General features: G+C 53.1%; 1 protein-coding gene across 1 annotated transcript; it reads left to right on the forward strand.

Moving 5' to 3' along the window:
• The first annotated feature begins 482 nt into the window (after positions 1 to 482).
• CYS1 (cystin 1) lies at positions 483 to 23,494 on the forward strand. The gene is made up of 3 exons (XM_024242658.3): positions 483 to 987; positions 14,724 to 14,776; positions 21,719 to 23,494. Exons 1-3 carry the CDS (start codon positions 670 to 672, stop codon positions 21,822 to 21,824), a joined length of 477 nt encoding a protein of 158 aa, XP_024098426.1. The 5' UTR covers positions 483 to 669; the 3' UTR covers positions 21,825 to 23,494.
• Positions 23,495 to 24,577: the final 1,083 nt, after the last annotated feature.

Consider the following 24,577-nt stretch of genomic DNA (forward strand, 5'->3'; position numbering starts at 1 on the left):
CTGGAGGATCGCCCCTTCCCTCCCGGGGCGTCTTGGGCCTGGCGGACACTGAAAGGTCGGGGCGCACTGACGGCCGGACCTCGCGAACGCAGCGCGCGCAGCCCTCAGGGTCTTCCCCCGCCCGCCCGCCCCGCGCATCGCTAGGGGGCTGAGGCGCTGGGAAGTCTCCCCACGCTCCCGCCGCCTCCCACCGGCCCGGCTAGCGTCGTCTGGGGAGCGTTTCCATAAATGAACAAACCCAGCCGGGGCCCCCGCGTGTTCAGCAAGTCCAGGCGGCCGGGACGGGGCTGACCCGACGGCGGAAAGCGAGGGGGCCCGTGGGCGGGAGTGGGGGGACTGTAGGGGGGTACCCGGGAGGGGAGGCCGCGCCCGCACCCGGTGCCCCTCGCCGGGGTCTCGGGCCCGCCCCTCCCTAGGGCCGGTGTGCGCCCCCTCGGGACGCCCATGTAGCCCCTATCTCGCCCGCCTGTCCCCAGGCTCCAGCTCGCACCCCCGCCCTCGGGCCGCGACCCCCGCCCGGGCGCCGTAGCCCCGGGCCGCGGCCGCTTCCCGGGCCTCGCCCCGCGCCTCCCTCTGCAGCCCGCCCCGGCCGCACCCCCGAGTGTCCCCGCCCCCGGCCGCGCCCCTCACGGGGGCCCGCTCGGCGGTCCCGGAGGCGGCGGGCGCGCCATGGGCAGCGGCAGCAGCCGGAGCGGCCGGACTCTGAGGCGGCGGCGCAGCCCCAAGAGCCTCCCCGCGGTGCCCGGAGCGGCAGCCCTGGAGGGCGGGACCGGGCGGCGGGTGCCGGTGGCGACGGCTGAGGCCCCGGGGACAGCCGCGGAGGAGGCGCCCGGCCGCGACCCCAGCCCCGTGGCGCCCCCCGACGGCAGGGACGAGACGCTGCGCCTGCTAGACGAGCTGCTGGCCGAGTCGGCGGCCTGGGGTCCCCCGGAGCCCGCCCCGCGCCGCCCAGCCCGGCCCCGACCCACCGCGGTCGCTGGGAGCGCGGTGAGTGTGGGAGCCGCAGGGCCTCGGGGGACGGCGGGGACCCCACTCACCGGCCGCGCGTCCCCCCCCCCCCCCCGGGCGCCGGTCGCGCTGCGCCACCTTCCAGCCTCCGACCTGCGTGCTCCCCGCTGCCCTGGCCTTCCCGCCCCTGGGCCCCCGGGTTTCCTCCCTCTCTGCCCCGTCTCCGGGTCTGTGTCCAGGCCTGGGGGCGATCGCGCTGGGAGCGGCCGAGGAAGGACACCCCTAGGTGGAGCGCGCCGGGCTCCCGGCTCCCCTCGGGCCCGCGCCCCCGCCTGGCCTTCCCGGGCCGCCCTGGAGCGGGGCGCCGGGGGTGGTGGCACAGCCGCCAGACGGTGGCTCAGAAGCGCCCTGCTGCGCCCACGGGTCGGGATCCTTGCTTTGCTGGGCAGGCAATTCTCATGTTACTGCTATTTTTAAGATGCTGCGGAATCTCTTTTGCGCTTCCTATTCTCTGTCCCTGAATACTCATAATAACAGTCCTGCTTTTCTAAAAAAACAATAAAACGAGCACTCTGGTTTGGCAACCGTCTTCGCTCCAGCAGAGCTGAATGAACAAGATCTTTAACATCCGCTCCCGGGCTCGGGGAGGATGCCTCTGGCCCTGGTTCCCTGCTACTCTCCCTTACGGTCTTTAAAAAGGAAAAGCGAGCTGCAGTGAGTAGGGCTGAATTATATAACAAGATTCCTTTAATACCACATCAGCCTGCAGTTATATAACACTGACTGGACAAATAGCTGAGAAATTTGGGAGGAATTCACACATAGCAAGGAGGCAGTTAATTTTAGTGTTCATTTTCAAGTGCTTTGGAAACTCGGAGGTGAAAATGAGAGGCAAATAGCAAGAGTGAATGTTGTGCCCTCTGATTTGCTGATTTTATTCATCATGGTGACTGCTCGCTCTTTAAGTCATTTTCCAGCTATCCTTTGAGCACCGGTCCCGCTGTGAGTGCTAGGGATGAGGCCACACGGCATAGCCCTTGCCCTAAAGAAGTCTGCAGCTCGATGGGGGAAAGTAGAAAGCAGGGCGATGAGAGATCCGTATCAAAAGGCCACAGGAGAAAGCGGCTAATCCCAAGGGTGGCAGGTAGACATTCCCGAAGAGATGAATTTGGAAGTTGTCCTGAATCTGGAAGGGTCTGTGGACGTGATCCAGGCAGCAAGTTCTGTGCAGAGAGAACCTCATGCCTAATGTCACTGGTGGCTGGGGCAGCTGGTGCCCAGGGCATGGGTCAGAGAGGTCTTAAGAGAGTATGCCAGGCTGCAGTGCGCCATGCCAAGGGTATTCCACGTTAGTGAGTTTGGATTACTATGAAAGCTCTGGGTATCTGAAAGGTAAGGATTGTGACAATTTGTATTTTAGGAAGGTCACACCGATAACTGTGGGGAGGATGAACTGGACAGAGTCAGACTAGGAATAACATGACCACCTGTGTGAGTGGGTGGGGGAGTCTGCAGTGGTCCAGGTGGCCGAGTCCTGAACCGAGGCAGTGGCGGTGAGAGGCTTGCAGAGGAGATGGTTTCAGGAATTGAGGAGGTCAGCCAGCTGCAGTTGCCCTTTGGGTGTGAATTGCGTGTATCTTTTTTGTTTCTTTTTTTTTTTTGAAATGGAGTTTCACTCTGTTGCCCAGGCTAGAGTCCAGTGGTGTGATCCCGGCTCACGGCAACCTGTGCCTCCCAGGTTCAAGCAATTCTCTTGCCTCAGCCTCCTGAGTATCTGGGATTACAGGTGCCCACCACCACGCCCAATTTTTGTATTTTTAGAAGAGACGGGGTTTTGCCATGATGGCCAGGCTGGTTTCAAACTCCTGACCGCAGGTGACCCGCCCACCTTGGTCTCCGAAAGTGCTGAGATTATAGGCGTGAGCCACCTCACCCAGCCAACTGTATGTATTTTCTGCACCATAAATGTTTCTTGAATAAATGAATGAATCCTAGAATCACAGATTATTCGAGGTGTAAAGGAGCTCTTGGGTCCAATTCATTATTTTCAGATAATGCCTACATACTACAGATGTGCGCCACCATGCCCAGCTAATTTTTATATTTTTAGCAGAAACGGGGTTTTGTCATGTTGGCCAGGCTGGTCTTGAACTCCTGACCTCAGGTGATTCACCCGCCTTGGCCTCCCAAAGTGCTGGGATTACAGGTGTGAGCCACTGCACCCGGCCAATAACACTACTTTTAGTTTCTTTAGGAAGAAAGGAGGAAAGGAAACCTTTTATAGCTTCATAACTATCTAGCATTTTGGAGGAGAGACATATTCTTCATAAGAGAACATCAAACTTGAGTGAAAGTTATTCTTTTAAACACTCACATTTAAAAATTTTAACCACTGTTGACTGGGAATGTCTTAGAGACTGTCTGTTTATCCCTGAATCATCATTCTGAATATTATATTTTGTTTTTGTTTTTGTTTTTGTTTTGTGAGACAGAGTCTCACTGGAGTGAAGAAAGGGGCAGTGAGGTGGCAGGCACAGAAGCTGGGGTTGTGCTGGGGGAGGGGAGCTTCTGCAGTCATCCAAGTGAGATGTGGGGTCGTTTGGACCAGGTTGGCGGGCGGTGGTGAGGGGCGGTTGGCTTATGGACTCACTAGTGGGGTGACTGGGATGTGTGAGGAAGAAAGGAATCAAAGGTGAACCAGGAGTTCTTGGCTGGAGCAGCTGGAGGGATGCAGCTGCCATGAACAGACACAGAAAATGTGGAAGGGGCAGGTTTGGGGTGTCATTAACCAGGAAGTTGGTTTTCAGTATGTTAAATTTGAGATGCCTGTCAGACATCCAAACAGAACGTCAAGTGAGTAGATCTTTGTAAGAGTTTGGCATTCAGGCGAGAGGTCAGGTTTGGAGTTCGTTTAGGAACCATTAGAACATGGGAAGATTTAAACCCATGAGATTAGATGAAATCACCAGTGACGATGCTGCCAGCGTGTGCTTAGGAAGCATGGATGGGCACCGGGCTCTGTGCTGGGAGCTTCATGTATGTGAACTAACGTGGGACGAGGCCAGGGGTTGAGCACGCTGTTCAAAGGTGGAGGAGATAGGGGCATCCTAAAGAACAGCCAGGAAAAGGGAGAAAACCAAGAGAACATCTGGAAGCCAAGGGAGGAAGGTGCCTAGGAAGGAGGGCGTGCTCAGCTGCGGAAGTGCTGCTTGGTGGGATATATGCGGGAAGCCTGAGAGCTGGTGGTCGAATTGAGCCACTCGGAGGTCTCAAGGTCCTTGATGAGAGATGGGTCAGAGGGTGGTGGGAGGCGCCTTGGGCTGGAGTTCATGGAGAATAGGACACGAGGAATGCGGTGCAGTCAGCTCTTGTAGGAAGGCTCTTTTTACAGCGCAGCGGTAGTGGATGGCGGTAGGGATGGTGCTGCTGGACATGGAATTCACCAGAAAATCTTAGTCCCAGAATGGGCTGGATAATAGGAGGTTTTGAGCATTAGATGCCCTTGTAAAATTTGAAGGAACCCTTGGAGAATAAATTTTGGTTTAATCAAGTAGACATAGATTCAGTATTTTAATTTTAATTTAATTTAATTTAATTTTTGAAATGGAGTCTTGCTCTGTCACCCAGGCTGGAGTGCAGTGGCACAATCTCAGCTCACTGCAACCTCTGCCTCCCGGGTTCAAGCAAGTCTCCTGTCTCAGCATCCGGAGTAGCTGGGACTACAGGAGCATGCCACCACGCCCGGCTAATTTTTTTGGTATTTTTAGTAGAGACGGGGTTTCACTATATTGGTCAGGCTGTTCTCGAACTCCTGACCTCAGGTGGTCCCCCTGCCTTGGCCTCCCAAAGTGCTGGGATTACAAGCGTGAGTCACTGTGCCTGGCCAGATTCAGTATTTTTACTAGCAGGTAGTAATTCAGACTGTTTTCCTCCCTCTGCCTATAAATCTGGGTCACTCAAGGTCAAGGGAAGTACGTTATCTGAGAATTTTTCTGTTTTGCAAGAAAGTCTCAGGCAATAGTGTCCTCTCCTTAGGCTGAGGGACTCTGTCATCCACCATTTTTGGAAAGGTTCCATTTGCTGTAGCCATGGAGCATCCGGATAATTCTTTCTTGCCTGTTACCCCAGCCAGGACTTTCCAGTAATCCTGGCATGCAGCTGCTATGGAGCTCACAGTGTAAAGAGAGCAGTCACAGTGAGTGCCTGGCGGGACAGCAGCTCCACAGAAGGACGTCAAGGTGACGGGTAACTTAATGGACTTGCAACAAAACAAAGTCACTGTCCTGAAGACGGTGACTCTCTGCCTGCATCCAAGTCTGTAGCAAAGAACACAGATTTAAATGGCAATGAGTGATATTTCGATTGATCCAGGGGACAAGAAGAAAGGATGGTGCGGACCCCCAAAAAGCTCATAACCGTGTTGGGAAGGGGTGTGTAAATGAGTGTTTGCAAGTTCCCGTGGAAGCATGTTGTAAAGGCATGCTCCAGTGCGTCTGCACACGCGGAGGCGTGGGAATCCCACCCGAGGCAGAAGACTTCCAGTGGATCTGGTGTCTGAGTTGGTTCTAAAGGATCACTAATGTGTTCCAGCAGTTGACAAAGGGTGGAGGTTTCCATAAAGATTAAACAATGTGTAGAAAACTCCAGAGGTCCAGAAGCGATTTTTTTTTTTTTTTTGAGATGGAGTCTCACTCTGTCTTGCCCAGGCTGGAGTGCAGTGGCGCAGTCTCAGCTCACTGCGGCCTCCGCCTCCTGGGTTCAAGCAATTCTCCTGTCTCAGCCTCCTGAGTAACTGGGACTACAGGCGTGTGCCATCACGCCCGGGTAATTTTTGTATTTTTAGTAGAGACAGGGTTTCGCCATGTTGGCCAGGCTGGTCTTGAACTTCTGACCTCAAGTGATCCACCCGCCTCAGCCTCCCAAAGTGCTGGGATTACAGGCATGAGCGACCGCACCCGGCCCAGAAGCGCTTTTGAACAGCCTGGAGTTTATGTGCCATTCAGCCAGGCGATGTCAGAGAGCAGAAACCAATGAGACGGGTTTGGGTCACATTTTCACAGGATTCCAGGCTAAGAGGTTGAACTGTCCTGTAGGCAGTGGGGAGCTAGGTGAAGTTTTCTGTGTTTCATTATTTTTAAATGTTTATTTTAAAAATTAGAAGAGGTAATACACAGGCACACGAGTGGACATTGAAAACGTGCATTGCAAAGAAAATTTCCCTTCCTCCCAACTCTTTCCCCAGCTCCCCTCTCCAGAGATAAGCAGCTTCTCAGTTTCTTGTGTGTCTTCCCAGCCTGTGCAATGGAAGGATCCACAGTGGCTGGGGAGGTTGTATTGCGGGAGACTGCATGGGGGCAGGAGCCCAGGTAAGGGAGGAATCCAGGTAAGAGGTGGAGGAGGAGGTGAGGTGAGCCACTGAGTGTGACAAGCAAGGGAGAGCAAGTTTCTAGAAAGACTCCAAGATTCCCTGCTTGTGTAGTTGAGAAGATCAGAATGTCATTAATGAGATGGGCCTAGTTTTATACAAGTTGAGTTTTGAGTCCTAGGTGGACAATTTCCGTGGGCTGTCCAAAATTCCTGTCAACTGCAAAAAGTGGTTGGAGCTGGAGCTGTCATTTCGCGGACATCAGCATTTGGAGAGTGGCTGATGCCATACCAGAGCACAGTTGCTGAAGGAGAGGGTGTGGATGGGTGGGGGAGGATGCCAAGCCTGGAACATGACCGTCAAAAACTGAGGGAAGAATTGTCCTCTCTGGAGTTCTATAAAAAGAGTAGGACTAAAAGATGTTAGAAGCCCAGTGCCTCGACCCGGGGGAGGAGCAGGCAGCCTCAGAGGCTGTCTCCCTTCATAGTCCCTGGCTGCTGGCTGCTGGCTGCTGTAGGTGATTAGAAGCCTGGCTGCATCACGGTCAGGGGTACAGCCTCACGTTTCCTGCCCTGCTGAGAGGCCGTGGTGGCTGCTGCTGAGTACTGGGCACGGCAGGGTGTAGAAATGCCGTGGAAAGGACGATGCCGGCTCATGCACTCTTTGAGAGATGCTGACCAAGAGCTCTTAGCCTTGGAGCTTTGAGTCCCATAGGGCTGGGGCAGACCCTAACTAGACTCTGGGGAGGAGGGTCAGAGCAGTGATTTGTGCACAACAGAGGCCCTTCTGCCCCTAAATGTCGTGAGCCCATTACCCAGCAGGGGAAGCAGCCCCCTGCCCAAGGCCACCATTCCGATTCCCACCAAGCTCTGTTTCTTGATAGTAAACGGCCAGACCGCTGTCATTTCTTTATATTGCTGAAATCCGAGATGACTTGAGCTTAAGGGATCTCACAGATGGTTTAGTCCCACCTTCTTATTTACATCGGAGGACTTTGGGGCCCAGCAAGGAGTGGGAGGGTGCCTGTTTGGAGGTCAGGCCAACCGCAATCCACACCCTGCTAGCACGGACAAGTCTCTCAGACCCTGAGTCCAGTGACAGCCTCTCTGGGTCTCCCTTGCCTTTTTCCCTGTGGCTTTGGAAACACCTCCTTCAAGGCAAGGCCTTCCCAGTGGAGACGGGCCCAGGACTGGCAGCCCACAGCCAGGGGGTTTCCCAGAGCCCCTTGTCACGTCCTTGTCATGTTAGCCATGCAAGACAGGTGTCATCGCAGAGCCCACCTGCACCGCTGACCCCCAGAGCCCACCTGCACCACTCCCACACAGCCAGCCTGCACCGCCCCCCCATGCAGAGCCCACCTGCACTGCTCGCACACATCTGCACCGCTCCCACACATCTGCACTGCTCCCCCGCGCAGACCCCACCTGCGCCATCCCCCCCTACGCAGAGCCCACCCGCACCACTCTCCCACTCACAGCCTGCCTGCACCGCTCCCCCACCTCTCCCCGACCGCTCCTCCACCGCTCCCCCACCGCTCCCCCACCGCTCCCCCACCGCTCTCCCACCGCTCCTCCACCTGCACTGCTCAGCTTCTGCTGCCTGCAAAGCCCTGCAGTGGAGCCTCCCTAGGGCACTGGGATCTTGGCCTCTGTGTGGGGAGAACAGTGCCCTCTGGTGGTGAGCAACGGAACGAGACTAGCAAAATAGTGAAAGCTGGGTCAGGTCCAGGAGAGCCGTTGTAGGAGTTTCTCTACTGTACATTTTCAAGTTTCCTTAAAAAAACAGAAAAGCCAAACAAACCAAACCTGGGCTTCAAAGAAGGATAATTCTTAAAGAGGAAGGGGGAAGTGTATCCATACGATGGAATAAAAGGAATGGAATTGTTCTGTCAATTACACATGTAACTGGTATGTGTACATACATACATAGTCAGCTGCTAAAAATTAAGAGTTAATGGAAGAACTCTTTCAGGAGAAGAAATACACTGCATATTTTATTTTTGGTAAATATGCAGTGGATTTTCTAAAAAGTAACCTTTGGGCCAGGTGCGGTGGCTTATGCCTGTAATCCCAGCACTTTGGGAGACGAGGCAGGCGGATCACCTGAGGTCAGGAGTTCAAGACGAACCTGGCCAACATGGTGAAACCCCAGCTCTACTAAAAATACAAAAATTCGCCAGGTGTGGTGGCGGATGCCTGTAATCCCAGCTACTCGGGAGGCTGAGGCAGGAGAATCACTTGAACCCAGGAGCAGAGGTTGCAGTGAGCTGAGATCGCACCATTGCACTCCAGCCTGGGCGACAAGAGCGAAACTCCGTCTCAAAAAAAAAAGTAACCTTTGAAACTTTAATTTTCACAAAATCTTTGGTTTTAAGAGTCAAAAACTTTAAGAGATGATCTTATTCGGTTCATTCTCATATGTTTTCTGCTTCTTGTTTAGCTGTGGTTTGGTCTTTCCAAAGCCCCCCTAGAATCTCAAGGGATGACACACACCCCTCACATGCACACAAACGTACACATACAAACAGGTGCACACACACACTGGTCCTGAACTCAGCCCAGTTCCCAGGGCCCCAGCCCAGGCTCCGCCAGCTCCCCACATCCACGTGTCTCAGTGATCTGCAGGTGGAGGCAGCCCCCTAGAGGAGCCCCTGTCCGCAGGAGGCTGGAGCCACCACCTGGGGCTGCTGTGTCTTTGCTTTTCATACCAGCTCCCCCTCACTGCTTCAGCAAGCTTCTGTGTTCTGGGAGTCTCATGCTTTTTCCATCTGAGAAAGTAAGTTCAAGGCTTAAACAAATTGGCCAGATAAAGGGCCACACAATAAAATCTCAGGCACAGAGAAAAACACAGGTGAAAACAACAGAAACAGCAAGGCCGAGCCATCAGGGAAATTGCTTCCTCCTGCATCCGCTCTGGGGGGCCGTTCACGCACTGGATGGCATTCCATCCTTAAGGCTGCCCTGAGGCTGCAGTGTCTTCTTGTTAGCGAGCAGTGCAAAGTCAGGTCCCTACGCCAGGCATTCCAAGCCCCCTGCTGCAAGGGTCCCGCTGCCCTTTCAGAAGGGCAGCAGCAGGCAGCTCAGTGTCCACCCTGACAGGCCCTGGGCTTGGCTGGATGTCCTGCCTTAGCTTTAAGAGGTTCTCAGAGCCGGGCACGGCGGCTCAGGCCTGTAATCCCAGCACTTTGGGAGGCCGAGGCAGGTGGATGGCCTGAGGTCAGGAGTTCGAGACTAGCCTGGCCAACATAGTGAAACCCCGTATCTACTAAAAATACAAAAAATTAGCTGGGCGTGGTGGTGGGCACCTGTAATCCCAGCTACTTGGGAGGCTGAGGCAGGAGAATCACTTGAACCCGGGAGGCAGAAGTTGCAGTGAGCCGAATCACGCCACTGCACTCCAGCCTGGATGATAGAGCGAGACTCCGTCTCAAAACAAAACAAACAAACAAACAAAAAAGGTTCTCAGGCTGGGCGTGGTGGCTCACCATGCCTGTAATCCCAGCACTTTTTAGGAGGCTGAGGTTGGGGGATCGCTTGAGCTCAGGAGTACAAGACCAGCCTGGGCAACATAGGGAGACTTGGTCTCTACAAGAAGTACAAGAATTAGCCTTGTGTGGTGGCATGTGCCTGTGGTTCCAGTTACTCAGGAGGCTGAGATGGGAGGATTGCTTGAGCCCAGGAGTTGAGGCTGCAGCGAGCTATGATCAGGCCACTGCACTCCAGCCTGGGCAACAGAACAAGACCCTGTCTCGAATAAATAAATAAATAGGCCAGGCGCAGTGGCTCACACCTGTAATCCCAACACTTTGGGAGGCTGAAGCGAGTGGATCACTTGAGGTCAGGAGTTCAAGACCGGCCTGGCCAACATGGCAAAACCCCACCTCTACTAAAAATACAAAAATTAGCCAGGCGTGGTGGCACACGCCTGTAATCCCAGGTACTCTGGAGGCTGAGACGAGATTGTGCCACTGCACTCGAGCCTGGATGACAGAGCAAGACTCCATCTCAAAAAAAGTAAAAAATAAAAATAAAACAGGTTCTCCATCTCAGCACGGGGACTGCGGCGATAAAGGTCAAGGCAAAGCCACACCCATCAGAGGGTACTGGGCGGGGCTGGGAGAGGAGGGAACCCTGGGGAGCTCCTTGGCATTGAACCAAGTACACCAAGGTCTGGAAGGTGAAGAGATGGGAGCGTGAAGACACTGTTGCCGCGATCCCTTCTCACCCTTGTCCTCCCCCTCCTCACCTGCTGAGCATTCATAGTGACCCTAGAAATAGAAGTGCGTGACTTCAGGGTGTGTGTTTGGCCTTGATTTTGAATTCTAATGGGAGCATGAGCTGTTGGATCACCCAGCCTCTGTCTGGCTTCAGTGACAGGCATCTCACTGCCTCCTGGGGCAGCCTCTCCCTCACAGGCAGCTCTGACTTAGTCCTCTGTGTTGAACACAACCCACCTCCCTTTAGTGTGGACACACTGAGCCCCTGGGACAGGCAGAAGAAGTGTGGCCTATTTACACATGAGCTCTTCAGATATTTGGAGCAGCTACTCTGATCGCTCAATTTATGTCATGGGAACTGGACATTGACAGGTTGCTTTCTGGCCTTATTACACATTATCCGGAAGTTTCCACTGCCTTACATTCCTGGGTTAATTCCATTAGGCTCATGAAACCTCTATCTTCTGTGACTTAAAAAACATTTTTTTTTTAAATATTTTTTTCGGCCAGGCACAGTGGCTCACACCTGTTATCCCAGCACTTCGGGAGGCTGAGGCGGGTGGATCATGAGGTCAAGAGATCGAGTCCATCCTGGCCAACGTGGTGAAACCCTGTCTCTACTAAAAATACAACAATTTGCTGGGCGTGGTGGCACGCGCCTGTAGTCCCAGCTACTCAGGAGGCTGAGGCAGGAGAATTGCTTGAACTCTGGAGGCTGAGGTTGCAGTCAGCTGGTGACAGAGCAAGACTCCATCTCAAAAAACAAAAACAACAACAACAAAATAAAAATAAAAATTTTTTTTCTCCAGAAAGGGTAATAGGAGATTAAGTCTTTGTATGTCTGAAAATATCTTCATTTTCTTAATACCTGATTAATAGTTTATTTGGAATTAAAATTCCGAGTTCAAAACAGCTTTCCCTTATACCTTTGCAGCCATTATAACAGTGGCTTCCAGTGTCACTGATGAGCAGGTGAGGCCACCTGACTCTTGGTTTCTTGTAGGTGGCCTGTCTCCGCCTGCTCATCCCTTCCTGGAAACTTTAATTTTTTTAAATTTAATTTTTTTTTTTTGAGACAGAGCCTCGCTCTGTCACCCAGGCTGGAGTGCAGTGGTGCAGTCTCAGCTCACTGCAACCTCTGCTTCCTGGGTTCAAGCAATTCTCCTGCCTCAGCCTCCCCAGTCGCTGGGATTAGAGGTGCCCACCACCACGCCCTGCTAATTTTTGTGTTTTTAGTGGAGACGGGGTTTCACCACATTGGCCAGGCTGGTCTAGAACTCCTGACCTCAGGTGATCCACCCGCCTCGGCCTCCCAAAGGGCTGGGATTACAGGTGTGAGCCACCACGCCTAGCTGGTTCATCTTGATTATTCTTTCATGCGCTCTCCCCCTTTAAATGTTTGTGAGTCCTTTTATGACCATTTATATTTATGAACCAAAAACTGGTTGACTAGCACATGCAGCTGGAGTGGGTTTCTTTGTAGTCGTGTATACCTATTTATCCAAAAGTTTTTTCCTTTGAACAGAAAGATCTTGCAAGCTCTAGGAAGTTGTAAGCTCAACCCAGGCACCTCTTATGTTTGCAGCCTAAATTCTCATCACCTGGGTGGTCCAAAATACTTCAAAGTATAGATTTAACTTAAAGTGGTTTCAGACCAGGGATGCCTGCTATGTGCCTGGCAAAAGCAAATGCATCCCCTCTCTGGAGGAAGCCCTCTTAGGCCTCAAAGAATACCCAGAAGGAATTTTTCAAGGATGACAAGCTGCCAATGACAAAAAATAACCAACTCCCCAAAGAACCAAGTGAAGACTTAGAAGAAACAATAAACAAAAATATACCAATGAAGATGTCAGTTACTAAGATCACCAGACACAGATTGTAATCAACTACGTTTATTATGTTTAAAGAAAACACCTGCAAAGGACAAGAACTATAGAAAGTGACCTAGAAGATTTGAAAAAGAACCAAATAGGACATCTGGAAATGGAAAATATAATAAGCAAAATGAAAGATATCAATGGTATAGGTTTAACAGATTAGACAGAGATGAAGAGAGGATCGGTGAGTTGGAGAGAGGGAGATAGAAATGACCCAGAACACAACATAGAGAGACAAGGACCTGATAAAAGATAGCCAGAGAAGAAACTACAGCAAATGTCATATTCAGTCATGATGTGATGGAAACTTTTTCTTTCAATAAAGGATTAAGATGGAGATGACTGTCATCATCACTTCCTTTGACTGTACTACTGGAGGTCCCAGCCAGTGCAGAAAGGTTAGGGAAAAAATGTATAAGGACCAGAAAGGGAAAAATCAAACGGTCATTTTTCCTAGATCATGTGAATGGGAAATAAGAAAATCCAAAGGAATCCATAAATTACTAGAACTAATAAGAGAATTCAGTAAGACTGCTAAGCACAAGATAAATTCATACATCTCTGACCAGGCCCAGTGGCTCACGCCTGTAATCCCTACACTTTGGGAGGCTGAGATGGGAGGATTGTTTGAGTCCAGGAGTTTAAGACCAGCCAGGGAAACATAGTGAGACCCCATCTCTAAAAAAAATGAAAAAGTAGCTCTTCATGGTGGCATGAGCCTGTAGTCCCAGCTACACGAGAGGCTGACATGGGAGGGTTGCTTGAGCCTGGGAGGTGGAGGCTGCAGTGAACTATGATCAGGCCACTGCACTCCAGTCTCGGCGATAGAGCTAGACCCTGTCTCAAAAAAAAAAAAAAAAAAGAAAAGAAAAGAATTTTTTTAACATGTATATATCTCAGTCATTTCTGAAGCATCAAGCAAGTAGAAAATTTTATTTTAAAAAGATAACATTTTTAGCTGGGCACGGTGGCTCACGCCTGTAATCCCAGCACTTTGGGATGCCGAGGTGGGCAGATCACCTGAGAGGTAAGGAGTTCAAGACCAGCCTGGCCAACCTGGGAAAACCCCATCTCTACTAAAAATACAAAAATTAGCTAGGCGTGGTGGCAGGCACCTGTAATCCCAGCTACTCGGGAGGCTGAGGCAGGAGAATGATGTGAACCTGGGAGGCAGAGGTTGCAGTGAGCTGAGATCGCACCATTGCACTCCAGCCTGGGCAACAAGAGCAAAACTCTGTCTCAAAAATAAGTAAATAAAATAAAAAGAGATATCCATGGTATCTCTATAGGGAAAATGATAATTTCTTAGAAGACACTAAAGGAGTCCTAAATGAATAGATATTCCCTATTAATAAATTTGAATACTCCTTATTGTAAAGCTATAAGTCTCCCTAAAATGATCTATAGTTTAATACAACCCTAGAAAAATCCCCAAGGTTTTTTTCCCCCAAATATGACAAGCTGATTATAATACATGTATAGATGGTCCCTGATTTTGATGATTCAACATAGGATTTTTCCACTTTGCAATGTTTTCTTCGGGCCGTAACCCCATTGTAAGCCAAGGAGCACCTGTACATGGAAGTGCCAACAGCCAAGAATCACCAAGACCCTCCTGGAAAAAGAAAGAAGCTGGGAAGACATGCTTTAGTGGACAGCCAGTCTTGCCTGATGCCAGGAACGAGACAGGGTGGTTCTGGCACTGCACGGGTAGGCGAGTGGACTGTCGGACCACAGAACCCACAGCAGCCACATGCTGTGTAGACACGGCCTTGCCTTATGAAGAGAAAGCACTTCAGTGGCGGAGGGAAAGGGTTCTGGGCAATGTTTAGAGTGGGGTCGGGGTCGCGTGGTTCCTGGAGGTGACACACGGGGTGTCCTCTTGCTAGGTGGCAGTGGGTCCCAAGACCCCTGGGGGTGACACACGGGGTGTCCTCGTGCTAGGTGGCAGTGGGTCCCAAGATCCCTGGAGGTGGCACACAGAGTGTGTCCTTGCTAGGTGGCAGTGGGTCACATGACCCCTGGGGGTGAGAGACAACCCTCACATGGGTGGCCGTCTGGGAGGCAGCGAGTCTGGCCCTGTCTCTGCCACTTGCTCTGTGCGTGAGCTTTCCAAGTCGCTCTCTTTTTGCAGCCTCCGTTTTCTTGCCTATGCAATGAGTGGATGGAACTTGACAGCTCGAGAGCCTTTCCGCTCCGAGGCTTATGGATCCTGGGTTGAAAGTGGTGGCCATCGTCTGTCCACACAAAGCCAAAGCCTTAGGCAGACTGCACTGTTGACGATCTTTGAATGTCTCTTCATTTCATCTTTCTCAAGGTGTGCGCAGAGCAGAGCACAGAGGGCCACCCGGGGAGCGGCAGTGTCTCTGAGTAAGTACCGGGGAGGCACATCTCTCCTAGAAGCCACGGGTTCTTTTTGTTGACTCCAGCCAGCCTCAGAGCCCTCCTGTCCCCCACTTTCCTCCAGGTCCTCATGAGGTTTCCAGAGGCAGCTCCCTCTAAATACAAAGCCCTAGCCCTCAAGGGAAAGTCCTGCCAAGGAGATTGCAGAAGGCTCACCATCTCACCGCAGCTTTGCTCTTCCTCCTAAAAGAGGCCATGACCTGGATCAGACCAGGGCATACCCAAGCCATTTCCTATTTGCACCGTAACTCATTCAAAAATATTCAGGTGCCATGCTGTGCGCTGTGGCCAGATCTAGGAACAAGACACAGCCCTTAAGGAACTCGCAGCCCAGGGCCAGCAGCAGGCCCACCTGCAGCTCCACGGCATGTTACCAGGGAACCACGCTGAACACCCTTGAAGGTAGCAGGCGAGGAGCCTGGTCTCATTTCCTCCTTTAAAATCCCCCAACCCCAGAACCCAGGCCTTGTCTGTCTGCTCCAGGGATGACTTTCCACCCCAGGCCGGTCACCCCCTTGGCTTGCTGACCTCCAGCTAATGTGGTAACGGGTCACTGGGAGTGGGTGATTGTCAGGTAAGATTGTGGGAGTGAAAAAGGTTGGAAATGTTAGCCATTGTCCTTAATTACAAATGATTTCAGGACAGGAACCCTGCTGGACTCGCTTATTTAACAGACACTGGGAGGTCTTACCCTGAGCCCCACAGCAGTGCTGAGGGCTGCAGTGCAGGGGCTGGGTCTGAGGCCCTGCCCAGGAGGGGCATGGTCTCAGAAATGCAGGCAGTGAGCTCCAGGGGAGGTCAGAACTGGTGTTTAAGATGGCTGGAAGGGGCCGGGCCCAGTGGCTCACACCTATAATCCCAGCAATTTGGGAGGCCTAGGCAGGCAGATCACTTGAGGTCAAGAGTTCAAGAGCAGCCTGGCCAACACGGTGAAGCCCTGTCTGTACTAAAAAAATACCAAAAAAAAAAAGTAGCCGGTCGTGGTGGTGTGCACCTGTAATCCCAGCTACTCCGAGGGCTAAGGCAGGAGAATTGCTTGAACCCGGGAGGTGGAGGTTGCAGTTAGCCAAGATCGTGCCACTTCATTCCAGCCTGGGTGACAGAGGGAGACTCTGTCTCAGAAAAAAAAAATAAAAAAAAATATAAAAATAATATGGCTTGAAGGACGTACAGGAGTTCGCCGAGGAGAGAGGAAGGAAAGAGCCTCCTGGGATACTGTGTGGACAGGTGTGGGTAGTAGGAGGGAACGGGGGAGGGAGGATTAAAGTGTTGGGAGGGCCTTGAATGCTGAGCGGAAACAGCTGGCCATTGCTTCCCAGTAGAATGCTGTGGCTGGCTCTGGGCAATGTTAGAAGCTGCTGCAGAGGGGGAGGTAGGGAGGAGTGAGGATGCCCACGCAGGTCTGCCCCTGCACTGTAAGCAGGAACTTTAGAGTTTCCATTGGCCCAAGGAATTTAGGATTAAATCCTACCATGAACTAATTAGCTATTATTTCTTCTGACTTTTACACATGCACATTCCGGGACACCCCTGACATTTCTGTTATTACCACTCAGCAGCAGTACTTCACTCATTCAGTATACTTTATTTATTTATTTATTTATTTTTATTTTGTTTTTTATTTTTTTGAGGTAGAGTTTTGCTCTTGTCATCCAGGCTGGAGTGCACTGGTACGATCTCGGCTCACCGCAGTCTCCACAACCCGGGTTCAAGCGATTCTCCTGCCTCAGCCTCCCAAGTAGCTGGGATTACAGGCACGAGCCACCCCGCCCGGCTAATTTTTGTATTTGTTGTAGAGACAGGGTTTCGCCAAGTTGGCCAGGCTGGTCTCAAACTCCTGGCCTCAGGTGATCCACCCCACCTTGGCCTCCCAAAGTGCTGGGATTATGGGCGTGAGCCACTGCACCCAGGCTTTTCATTCAGTACACTTTAATGGGAGCCTCCCTGAGTGCTGTGCTGGGCGTACGAGTGCCCAGGGCTCTGTCAGCCCCTCCAGCACCGTGCTACCACCAGGAAGGAAGCCCCAGGTCCCAGCAGTCCTGCCCCAGGGTCAGGGCTGGCAGCATCTGCCCCGTACCCACTGTGCTACGCGCTGCCCACGGCACACACCCGGCTCCTGTGGCAGCCGTGGACCCTGCAGGCCAGTCTCAGCCCCGCTGCGTGCAGCTCTTGGGTACCAGTGCCTCACCCTATGGCTGCATCAGTGTCCCGCCCTTCAATCTCCTCCCTCCAGTGTCACCCTCGCCCTCCCAGGCAGGGTCCTTTCAACGGTGTTTCAGGGTGGAGGTGCTAATGTCTGCAGCTGACTCTGGGATGCATCAGATGAAGAAGTAAATAAGTATGTGATAAAGTAAATATAGCAAAGTTGAACTTAATTGTTGAATCTACAAATTTTAACTTTTCAGTATGTTTGAAATTTTTCATAACAAAATATCGAAGAAGAAACCCTTCAAAGCACAGTTTAAACATCTCCCCCTCATACTCTGTCCCCTTCCTGGTCAAACTAGTGTCCCTCGTCCCGCATGGTGCAACTTCCCAGCCCCTCCACATGTGGCCTCTCCTGTAGTAGGTCCACGTGATGTGGTCCTGCCCTGTCCCCTCTCTTCTCTCCAGACTTCATCACAGAAGGAATCAGATTCGCCTCTGGTCCGTCATAGCTCCAGGCACATGGTAGCATTTCATAGATGCTTGTTAACAGGATTGTTTTATGTCAGCCTGGGGCATGTGGGCCTTGACCCCAGTCCTGACCATCCTGACAATGCCAGGTCCTTCCCCTGGGAGGGCCCTGCGGAAACAGCAGAGGGGAGCAGCCGTGCTGGAGGAAGTCGCTGCTTCCCTGAGCTTTTGGCTGGGCCATCCTGACCTGAAGTCTGTAAGGAAGGGCTAGTGGAAGCCCAGGGGCCCATGGAGGGGAACGTAGGGGTTCTAGAAACTTCTGTCTGCAGCTGCTGCTGAAATTCACTTATTGTTCATTCTGCAAATGCTTGTTGAGTACCCACTGTAAGCCAGGCCTTGGGCCAGACACATTACGGTATTGGTGAGAGAGGTTACTCCTTCCCATTTTCCTAGTGAGTAAACTGAGATCCAAGGTAGGATTTCCCCACGTTGGGGAGGCAGCAGATTCTAGAAAATTCTAGACCTAGCCAGGCACGGTGGCTCACACCTGTAATCCCAGCACTTTGGGAGGCGGAGGTGGGCGCATCACCTGAGGTCAGGAGTTCAACAGCAGCCTGGCCAACATGGTGAAACCCCGTCTCTACTAAAAATATATAAAAATTAGTCGGGAGTGGTGGCACGTGCCTGTATTCCCAGGTACTTGGGAGGCTGAGATAGGAGAATCCCTTGAACCTGTGATGGGGAGGTTGCAGCGAGCCGAGATCGTGGCGCGCACCACTGCACTCCAGCCTGGGTGACAGAGCAAAATTCCATCTCAAAAAAAAAAAAAAAAAAGAAAAAGAAAATTCTAGACCCAATAGAATAACACAAATGTTCTTGCCTCATTTAACATGTGGGTTTCTGAGGCCCGATTACAATGGATTTGTTCTCTCTGGAGAAGCGTATTGGTTTCTTTTCTTGGAGTGATTCTCCTTGGAAAGGTCTTTTTCTTTTTAAGAAATTTGTGACTTTCAGCCTGGGTAACATAGGGAGACCTCATCTCCACAAAAATACCAAAATTAGCCAGGCGTGGTGGCACATGCCTGGGGTCCCAGCTGCTCAGGAGACCGGGGTGGGAGGATGGCTTGAGCCTGAGAAGTGGAGGCTATGGTGAGCCGTGATCCCACCACTGCATTTCAGCCTTGGTGACAAAGCAAGATCCTGCCTAAAAAAAAAGCATGGCTTTAGGAATCCCTGCTGATGGAAAACCTGACAGTGAATGAGGACTTAAATGAAGATTCATTTCTTGACTCCCTCAAGAGTGGGGAGACTTCCCAAGAATCCCTTTAGGATCAGTTTTTCCCTTTTATCTGTGTGCCCCCACCCAAGCAGGGGGAAGAAAGAGCTTATGGCCCCACCTGGCTCTCTAAGCCCCACCAGTTGCCTCACGGTGTTGGTGGAGTGTTGCCAGGCAGACAGGGCAGGGGTGGCTGTGGAGCCCAGTGGAGCCTGACCTCTCACAGACCCAGGACTGCCTACCGTCCTACCCACCCCAGCCCCAGGGCTGCCCGTCAGCTTCCCATGCGCCAGTCCCTGCTCTCCTTTCTCCCCAAGATTCCACCTACAGGGTATGTCGGATGCTGAGTGAGACAGGATGAGTGAGGAGAATGGCTGTGTGACCCTGGACGGCCATCTCCCCCAGGGCTCAGCTTCACATCCACAGGCAAGCGGGCAGCTGCCTGATGAGCCCAGAAGGGCTTTTATTCCTGTGGGGGTCCCCAGGTCCAGAAGTGCTGCTTGGGATTCCTGCTGGCCAGGAGACCCTGTTGCCCTTGAGGGTGTCTGGGCGTCCCATGCCCATTTCTCTTCTTCCCAACAATCCTCAGGGGAGGTGAGTCCAGGAGGATGGTGGGGAACAGGAAGGGCAGTGGCCAGGTCTCTCCTCTGTACTGGGTGCTTTGCTGGGCCCTTACTCTGTTTTTTTTGTTTGTTTGTTTTGTTTGTTTTTTCTTTTTTGAGATAGGGTCTTGCTCTGTCGCCCAGGCTGGAGTGCAGTGGCGCAATTTCAGCTCATTGCAAACTCCACTTCCCAGGCTCAAGTGATCCTCCAGCCTCAGCCTCCTAAGTAGCTGGGACTACAGGCGCGTGCCACCATGTCTGGCTAATTTTTGTACTGTTTGTAGACACGGGGTTTCACCATGTTGGTCAGGCTGGTCTCGAACTCCTGAGCGCAAAGCAATCCACCTGCCTCGGCCTCCCAAAGTGCTGGGGATTATAGGCATGAGCCACTGCGCCGGGCCAGGCATGAGCCACTGCGAAACTAACAGCATCGCAGCGACTTCTGTTGAGTGCTTCCTTAGTGCCCAGCTCTGTGGTAGACACACCGCAGATGGCGCCTGGTCCAGCCCTCAGGTTGGCCTCGTGGAGTAGCTGCTGGGTTTTATCCACAGGGGCGTGAGGCCTGGTACATGCCTTGCCCACAGCCACACAACGACTGCATGGCAGAGCCAGGTGAGATCTGCCTGGCTCCAGAACGTCTGCGTTTCCACTGTGTCTCAGGGCTGCAAGGAACACGTATTGCCTTCAGTGCTTTCACGGACAGGCAGTGTGCCAGGAACCCTGCAGACGTCAACAGTGACCACGCAGCTGTTTCTGCGCACTGGCCACGGGCGGTGCTAATAAGTACGGTCCCTGGAGCCAGCTTGTCAATAGGGGCATGACGTCTCCGGGACATGGGAGGAGTGTGTGCCCTGGACGCCTGGAGGCCCTCTGCTAGATGCTGATCCTTCCTGGGGGATGAAGTCAAGTGGCTGTGCCAGGGGCCCAGCTCTTGCCCTGAGTTCCCAGAGAGCCAGACGGGGACCCGGAGGCTGTGCTCTGAGCATTAGTGGGAGTGCAACTGCAGTAGTCAGAGGGACATTTAAGTCCATCCAGCCCAGTCCCCCAAGCTCGTGGAGGGGGAACCAGGCCAGGAAATGGGGGGCGGCTCGCCCCAATGTCTGGCAAGTGGCAGAGCAGTTGGCAGTGTTCCCATTGCCCAGAGTCCCTGGCTGGCCACTGGGAGGGCAGCGTCCAACACCTGGCCGTGGGCAGCTGGCCTGCCTCTCCTGGACCCTGTCAGCTGCAGACCTGCATATCCCCTTCCGAGGCAGCATCTCCAGGAGGCAGCACCTAGCCTGACTGAGGCTTCACGCCCTGCCCTGGGCTCCTGGGACTCCCTCCTGCAAAGGTCCGCACATTTCAACACAACCGTGGCAGGTCCGGGGGCAGTCAGCACCACCCAGGTGTCCACACAAAGTCCAGAAGGTCTGGGAGAGCAGGATGAGCCAGCAGGGTCCAGGCTGGCGCAGCCGCTTTCTGGAACCCAGGCAGCAGGAGCCCAGGCAGCAGGAGCAGGAGCTCTGGTCTTGGTCCCTCTCAGCTGGGCTGCCAGGTGGGCTGAGGGACTGGCGGGATCCTGAACATGTGGTTCCCCAAAATGAGCAGCTCCTGTGAGACCCCAGAGGGTACAAGTACGGACCGATGTCGGCAAGCAGCCAACATGACAGTAATTCCCTTTTATTTTTTATTTATTTTTTTGAGACAGAGTCTTACTTTGTCACTCAGGCTGGAGTGCAGAGGCTCATTCTCGGCTCACTGCAACCTCCACTTCCTGGGTTCAAGCCATTCTGCCTCAGCCTCCTGAGTAGCTGGGATTATAGGCACCCATCACCCCACCCGGATAATTTTTGTATCTTTAGTAAAGATGAGATTTCACCACGTCGGCCAGGCTGGTCTCGAATTCCTGACCTCAAGTGATCTGCCCACCTCGGCCTCCCAAAGTGCTAGGATTACAGGCATGAGCCACTGCGCCCGGCCTTGATTCCCACTGGTTAAGGCTGTGGTGTGCTCGATTCCACATCACATGCTGCCCGTGCATTATCTTATGCCTCAGAACGACTCATGAATAAAGTTGTGTGCTTGAGAAAAAACACGGAGGCTCGGAGACGCACTGGCCTTGCCTGAGGCGCACGGGTGAGCCGCAGAGCTGGGATTCAAGCTCGGTCTTCCCAGCCCAGAGCCCGTCCTCCCTCAAACAGGGCAGGTGCTGGCTTCCACTCTGCGAGGGCTCAGCGTTGTGGGAGATGAAGCGGACGCAGTAGAAGCCTGCTGGTGGATGTGTGCTGGGCGAGAGAGCCACAGGGTGTCCCAGGGCAAAGGCTTCAGTTTGGGTTTCAGGATGGGCCCACTAGGAGTCATTGTGGTGGCCCGGGGAAATGAGTGTGAAGGCACCGTCCTGCCTCCTGACAGCCCTGTCCCATTTCTGACCCACAGAGCCCCAGGCAGCAGTCGCAAGAAGCCCGAGAGGCCGGCAGTCATCTCCTACGACCACTCGGAAGAGGGGCTGATGGCGAGCATCGAGCGGGAGTACTGCCTCTGAGGACAGCATGCCCCGCCCCCGCCAGGCCTCGGAGGCACCTGCTGGCTGGGGCACCCCCTGCTCGCCCAGAGCTCTAGCAGGAGCTGAACCACCTCCAAAACGCAGTCATTCCCGGATATTCAACGCTGACCTTTCAAATCCACTTTCAGACCGTGCTGACCTGGGCCAGCCACTGGCGGTCATGGTTGCTGGTGGGGGCGATTAGCTGTGTAGACCCACAGGTGCGTGGGCCTGGGCCCCCGGCGCCTCCTCCCCAACGCAGGGAGCCTGCCCAGTTCTTCTGGAGCCTGAAATGCGTGCCCCTCTTGGTTGCCCGCTCTCCACAGTGGGGTGGGCTCACGAGGACTAGGTGACACAAGCGAGCCCCTCCTGGCATCCGCGCCACAACACTTCTGGAAGGTTCCGCTGTGGAAGGTACACCCGCGCTGCTCCCTCAGTCTGAGGCCCATCTCTCCAGGGGTGGCCAGGTCAGCTTAGCGCTTCTCAACTTTAACTCCCTAATGAGCAGCCTGGGGGTGCTGTTGACATGCAGGGCCTGAGGTTATGTACGTCTAACCAGCTCCCAGCCCAGGCCCAAGCTCCGAAGCCCCGACTGCACTTTGAGGAGCGAGAACCCCAGCTCTGATCTGCCTTGCAGTGGGAGGTAGAGCTCGTCACTGCCTCTCTGGGTCTCAGTTTCCCTCTCTGAAAAATCAGCTCTGGCAGCTCTTGGAGGCCCTCCCCAGCTCTGACAATCTGGAACTGCTACCACTGCTCTTCCCCTGCCCCAGGCACAGCACTGCCTTCCCTGTGGGGAGCCAGCGCCCAGGTCCAACCTGGAGAGGGTCTGCCTGACACTGGCTTTCCAGTTCTCCCTCTCACAGGCAGCCTGGCCAGTGCCTGCGGGGTTTTTAAATTCTCTTCCCGCCTGGATGGAAGGTGGGAAACCACAGCAGTCAGGCAGGAAGAGCCTTGGAATGTTCCTGGTTGACAGATGGGAAAACTGACCTGCCCAGGATGCCCTGGGAACAGGGGGCGGAGCTCCAGCTAGAGGGGACTCCTGTGTGGGCGGGCAGATCTGGAGCCTGGGCCCAGGTGTGTGTGGCCTGCTGGGGGACAGCTCCGGGAGAGAACTGTGGGGAGAACAGTGGTCTAGGGAGGCGGGAGGCAGGCAGCAGGCTCCTCCCAGCAGCCTGGAGGGCATCAGGACAGAGGGGAAAGGAGGAGACAGAAGGGAAAGGAGACAGAGGGGGAAGGAGGAAACAGCGCGGCTTCTGCTGAAGCCAGTACAAGCTTGGTTATCTGGCTTGACCCGCCAACACGGAGGCCTCCCCAGCGTTTTCTTTTTCCGGAGAAGAGCTCCAGCTTGCACGTCCTTAGAACACGGCAGAGCAGGAGCATCTCAGGAACCAATGGCCAGCTCCTTGGTGCTGTCCCCAGACCCACAGGCCTGCTGCGGCCATCCGCAAACGGGCATTTCCTTGAACTTTTGAGAGTGCCTTTGACCAGCTGTTCGCAGCTGGGAAACTCCAACTTTTGAAGTCGGAGCTTGGAGCAGCCCCCGCAAGGGCATGGCTCAAACCCTCCCCAGAGCTGGGAACCATTGCTCATGCAAGCCCAACCGTTTCTTTTGATGTAAAGATGGAAGTCGTTACTATATTTTAATAATGCAAATACATCTTTTAAAATAAGTTAACATTTTATTTCTTACCACCAGATGGATCAGGCTTTGAATTTAATCATGTAAATGTTTGTAATTTTATGTCATTTTGTTAAAATGGGACGCTTTCAATTGGTTTCCAAGCAAAAGATGATACCTCTGCATTTTCTGGTGGAAAAGGCATAATATCCTTAATGAGATCAAAGTGTTAGGGGAAAAAAATTCCAAAAGTAGTTACAAGCTATATCAATGTCAAAGTAAATGTACTTCATCAAAGCTAAGAAGTCACAGGAATTTTTCTCAGGTCTTTTAAAAAATTTTTCCTGAATTCAGGAAAAGTGTTTTCTGAATAGCAGCTAGCCAGATAAAGCAGTGTGTGTGTACTGCAGCTGTAGGTGAACTTAAAAATAATAACAAAAAGAACAAATAAAGCAGTGTGTAGCAGCCGCTGAGCCGGCCCTGTCTGTCCTGTGAGACGGAGGGGCTGTGCCTGCAAGTGGAGGGGTGGGCGCTGCTGCAGCCTGCAGCCTGGCCCGAGTCTGTCCCAGTTCCTCCTGTGTGCCTGGCACCTCCTCAGGCATCTTCCTGGCTGCCCCCTGTTGCAGCTGAGCCTCAGCGTCCTGCTCAGAACTGCGTGTGGAATTTGCTCACTGCCAGGATAGGACTGTGCCTGGAATGGAGGCAGAAAGAAACACACCTCAAAGGCAAAAACGACGCATGTTGTTGTCTGGAAAAATCTTAAGTGACCACAAACGTGTCTCCCGGTTTTTTTGTTTTCTTGAGACAGAGTCTCACTCTATTGCCCAGGCTGGAGTACAGTGGCGCGATCTCGGCTCACTGCACCCTCCGCCTCCCAGGTTCAAGCAATTCTCCTGTCTCAGCCTCCCGAGTAGCTGGGATTACAGGCATGCACCACCACACCTGGCTAATTTTTTTGTATTTTTAGTGGAGACGGGGGTTTCACCATATTGGCCAGGCTGGTCTCGAACTCATAACCTTGTGATCCGCCCGCCTCTGCCTCCCAAAGTGCTGGGAATACAGGAGTGAGCCACGGCGCCCAGCCGTGTGTCTCTGGTTTCTGTAGTATGAGAGTTCCTCGAAGATGCTACAAAGC

Source organism: Pongo abelii, chromosome 12 (genome assembly GCF_028885655.2).
Source record: "Pongo abelii isolate AG06213 chromosome 12, NHGRI_mPonAbe1-v2.0_pri, whole genome shotgun sequence".
NCBI lineage: Eukaryota > Metazoa > Chordata > Mammalia > Primates > Hominidae > Pongo > Pongo abelii.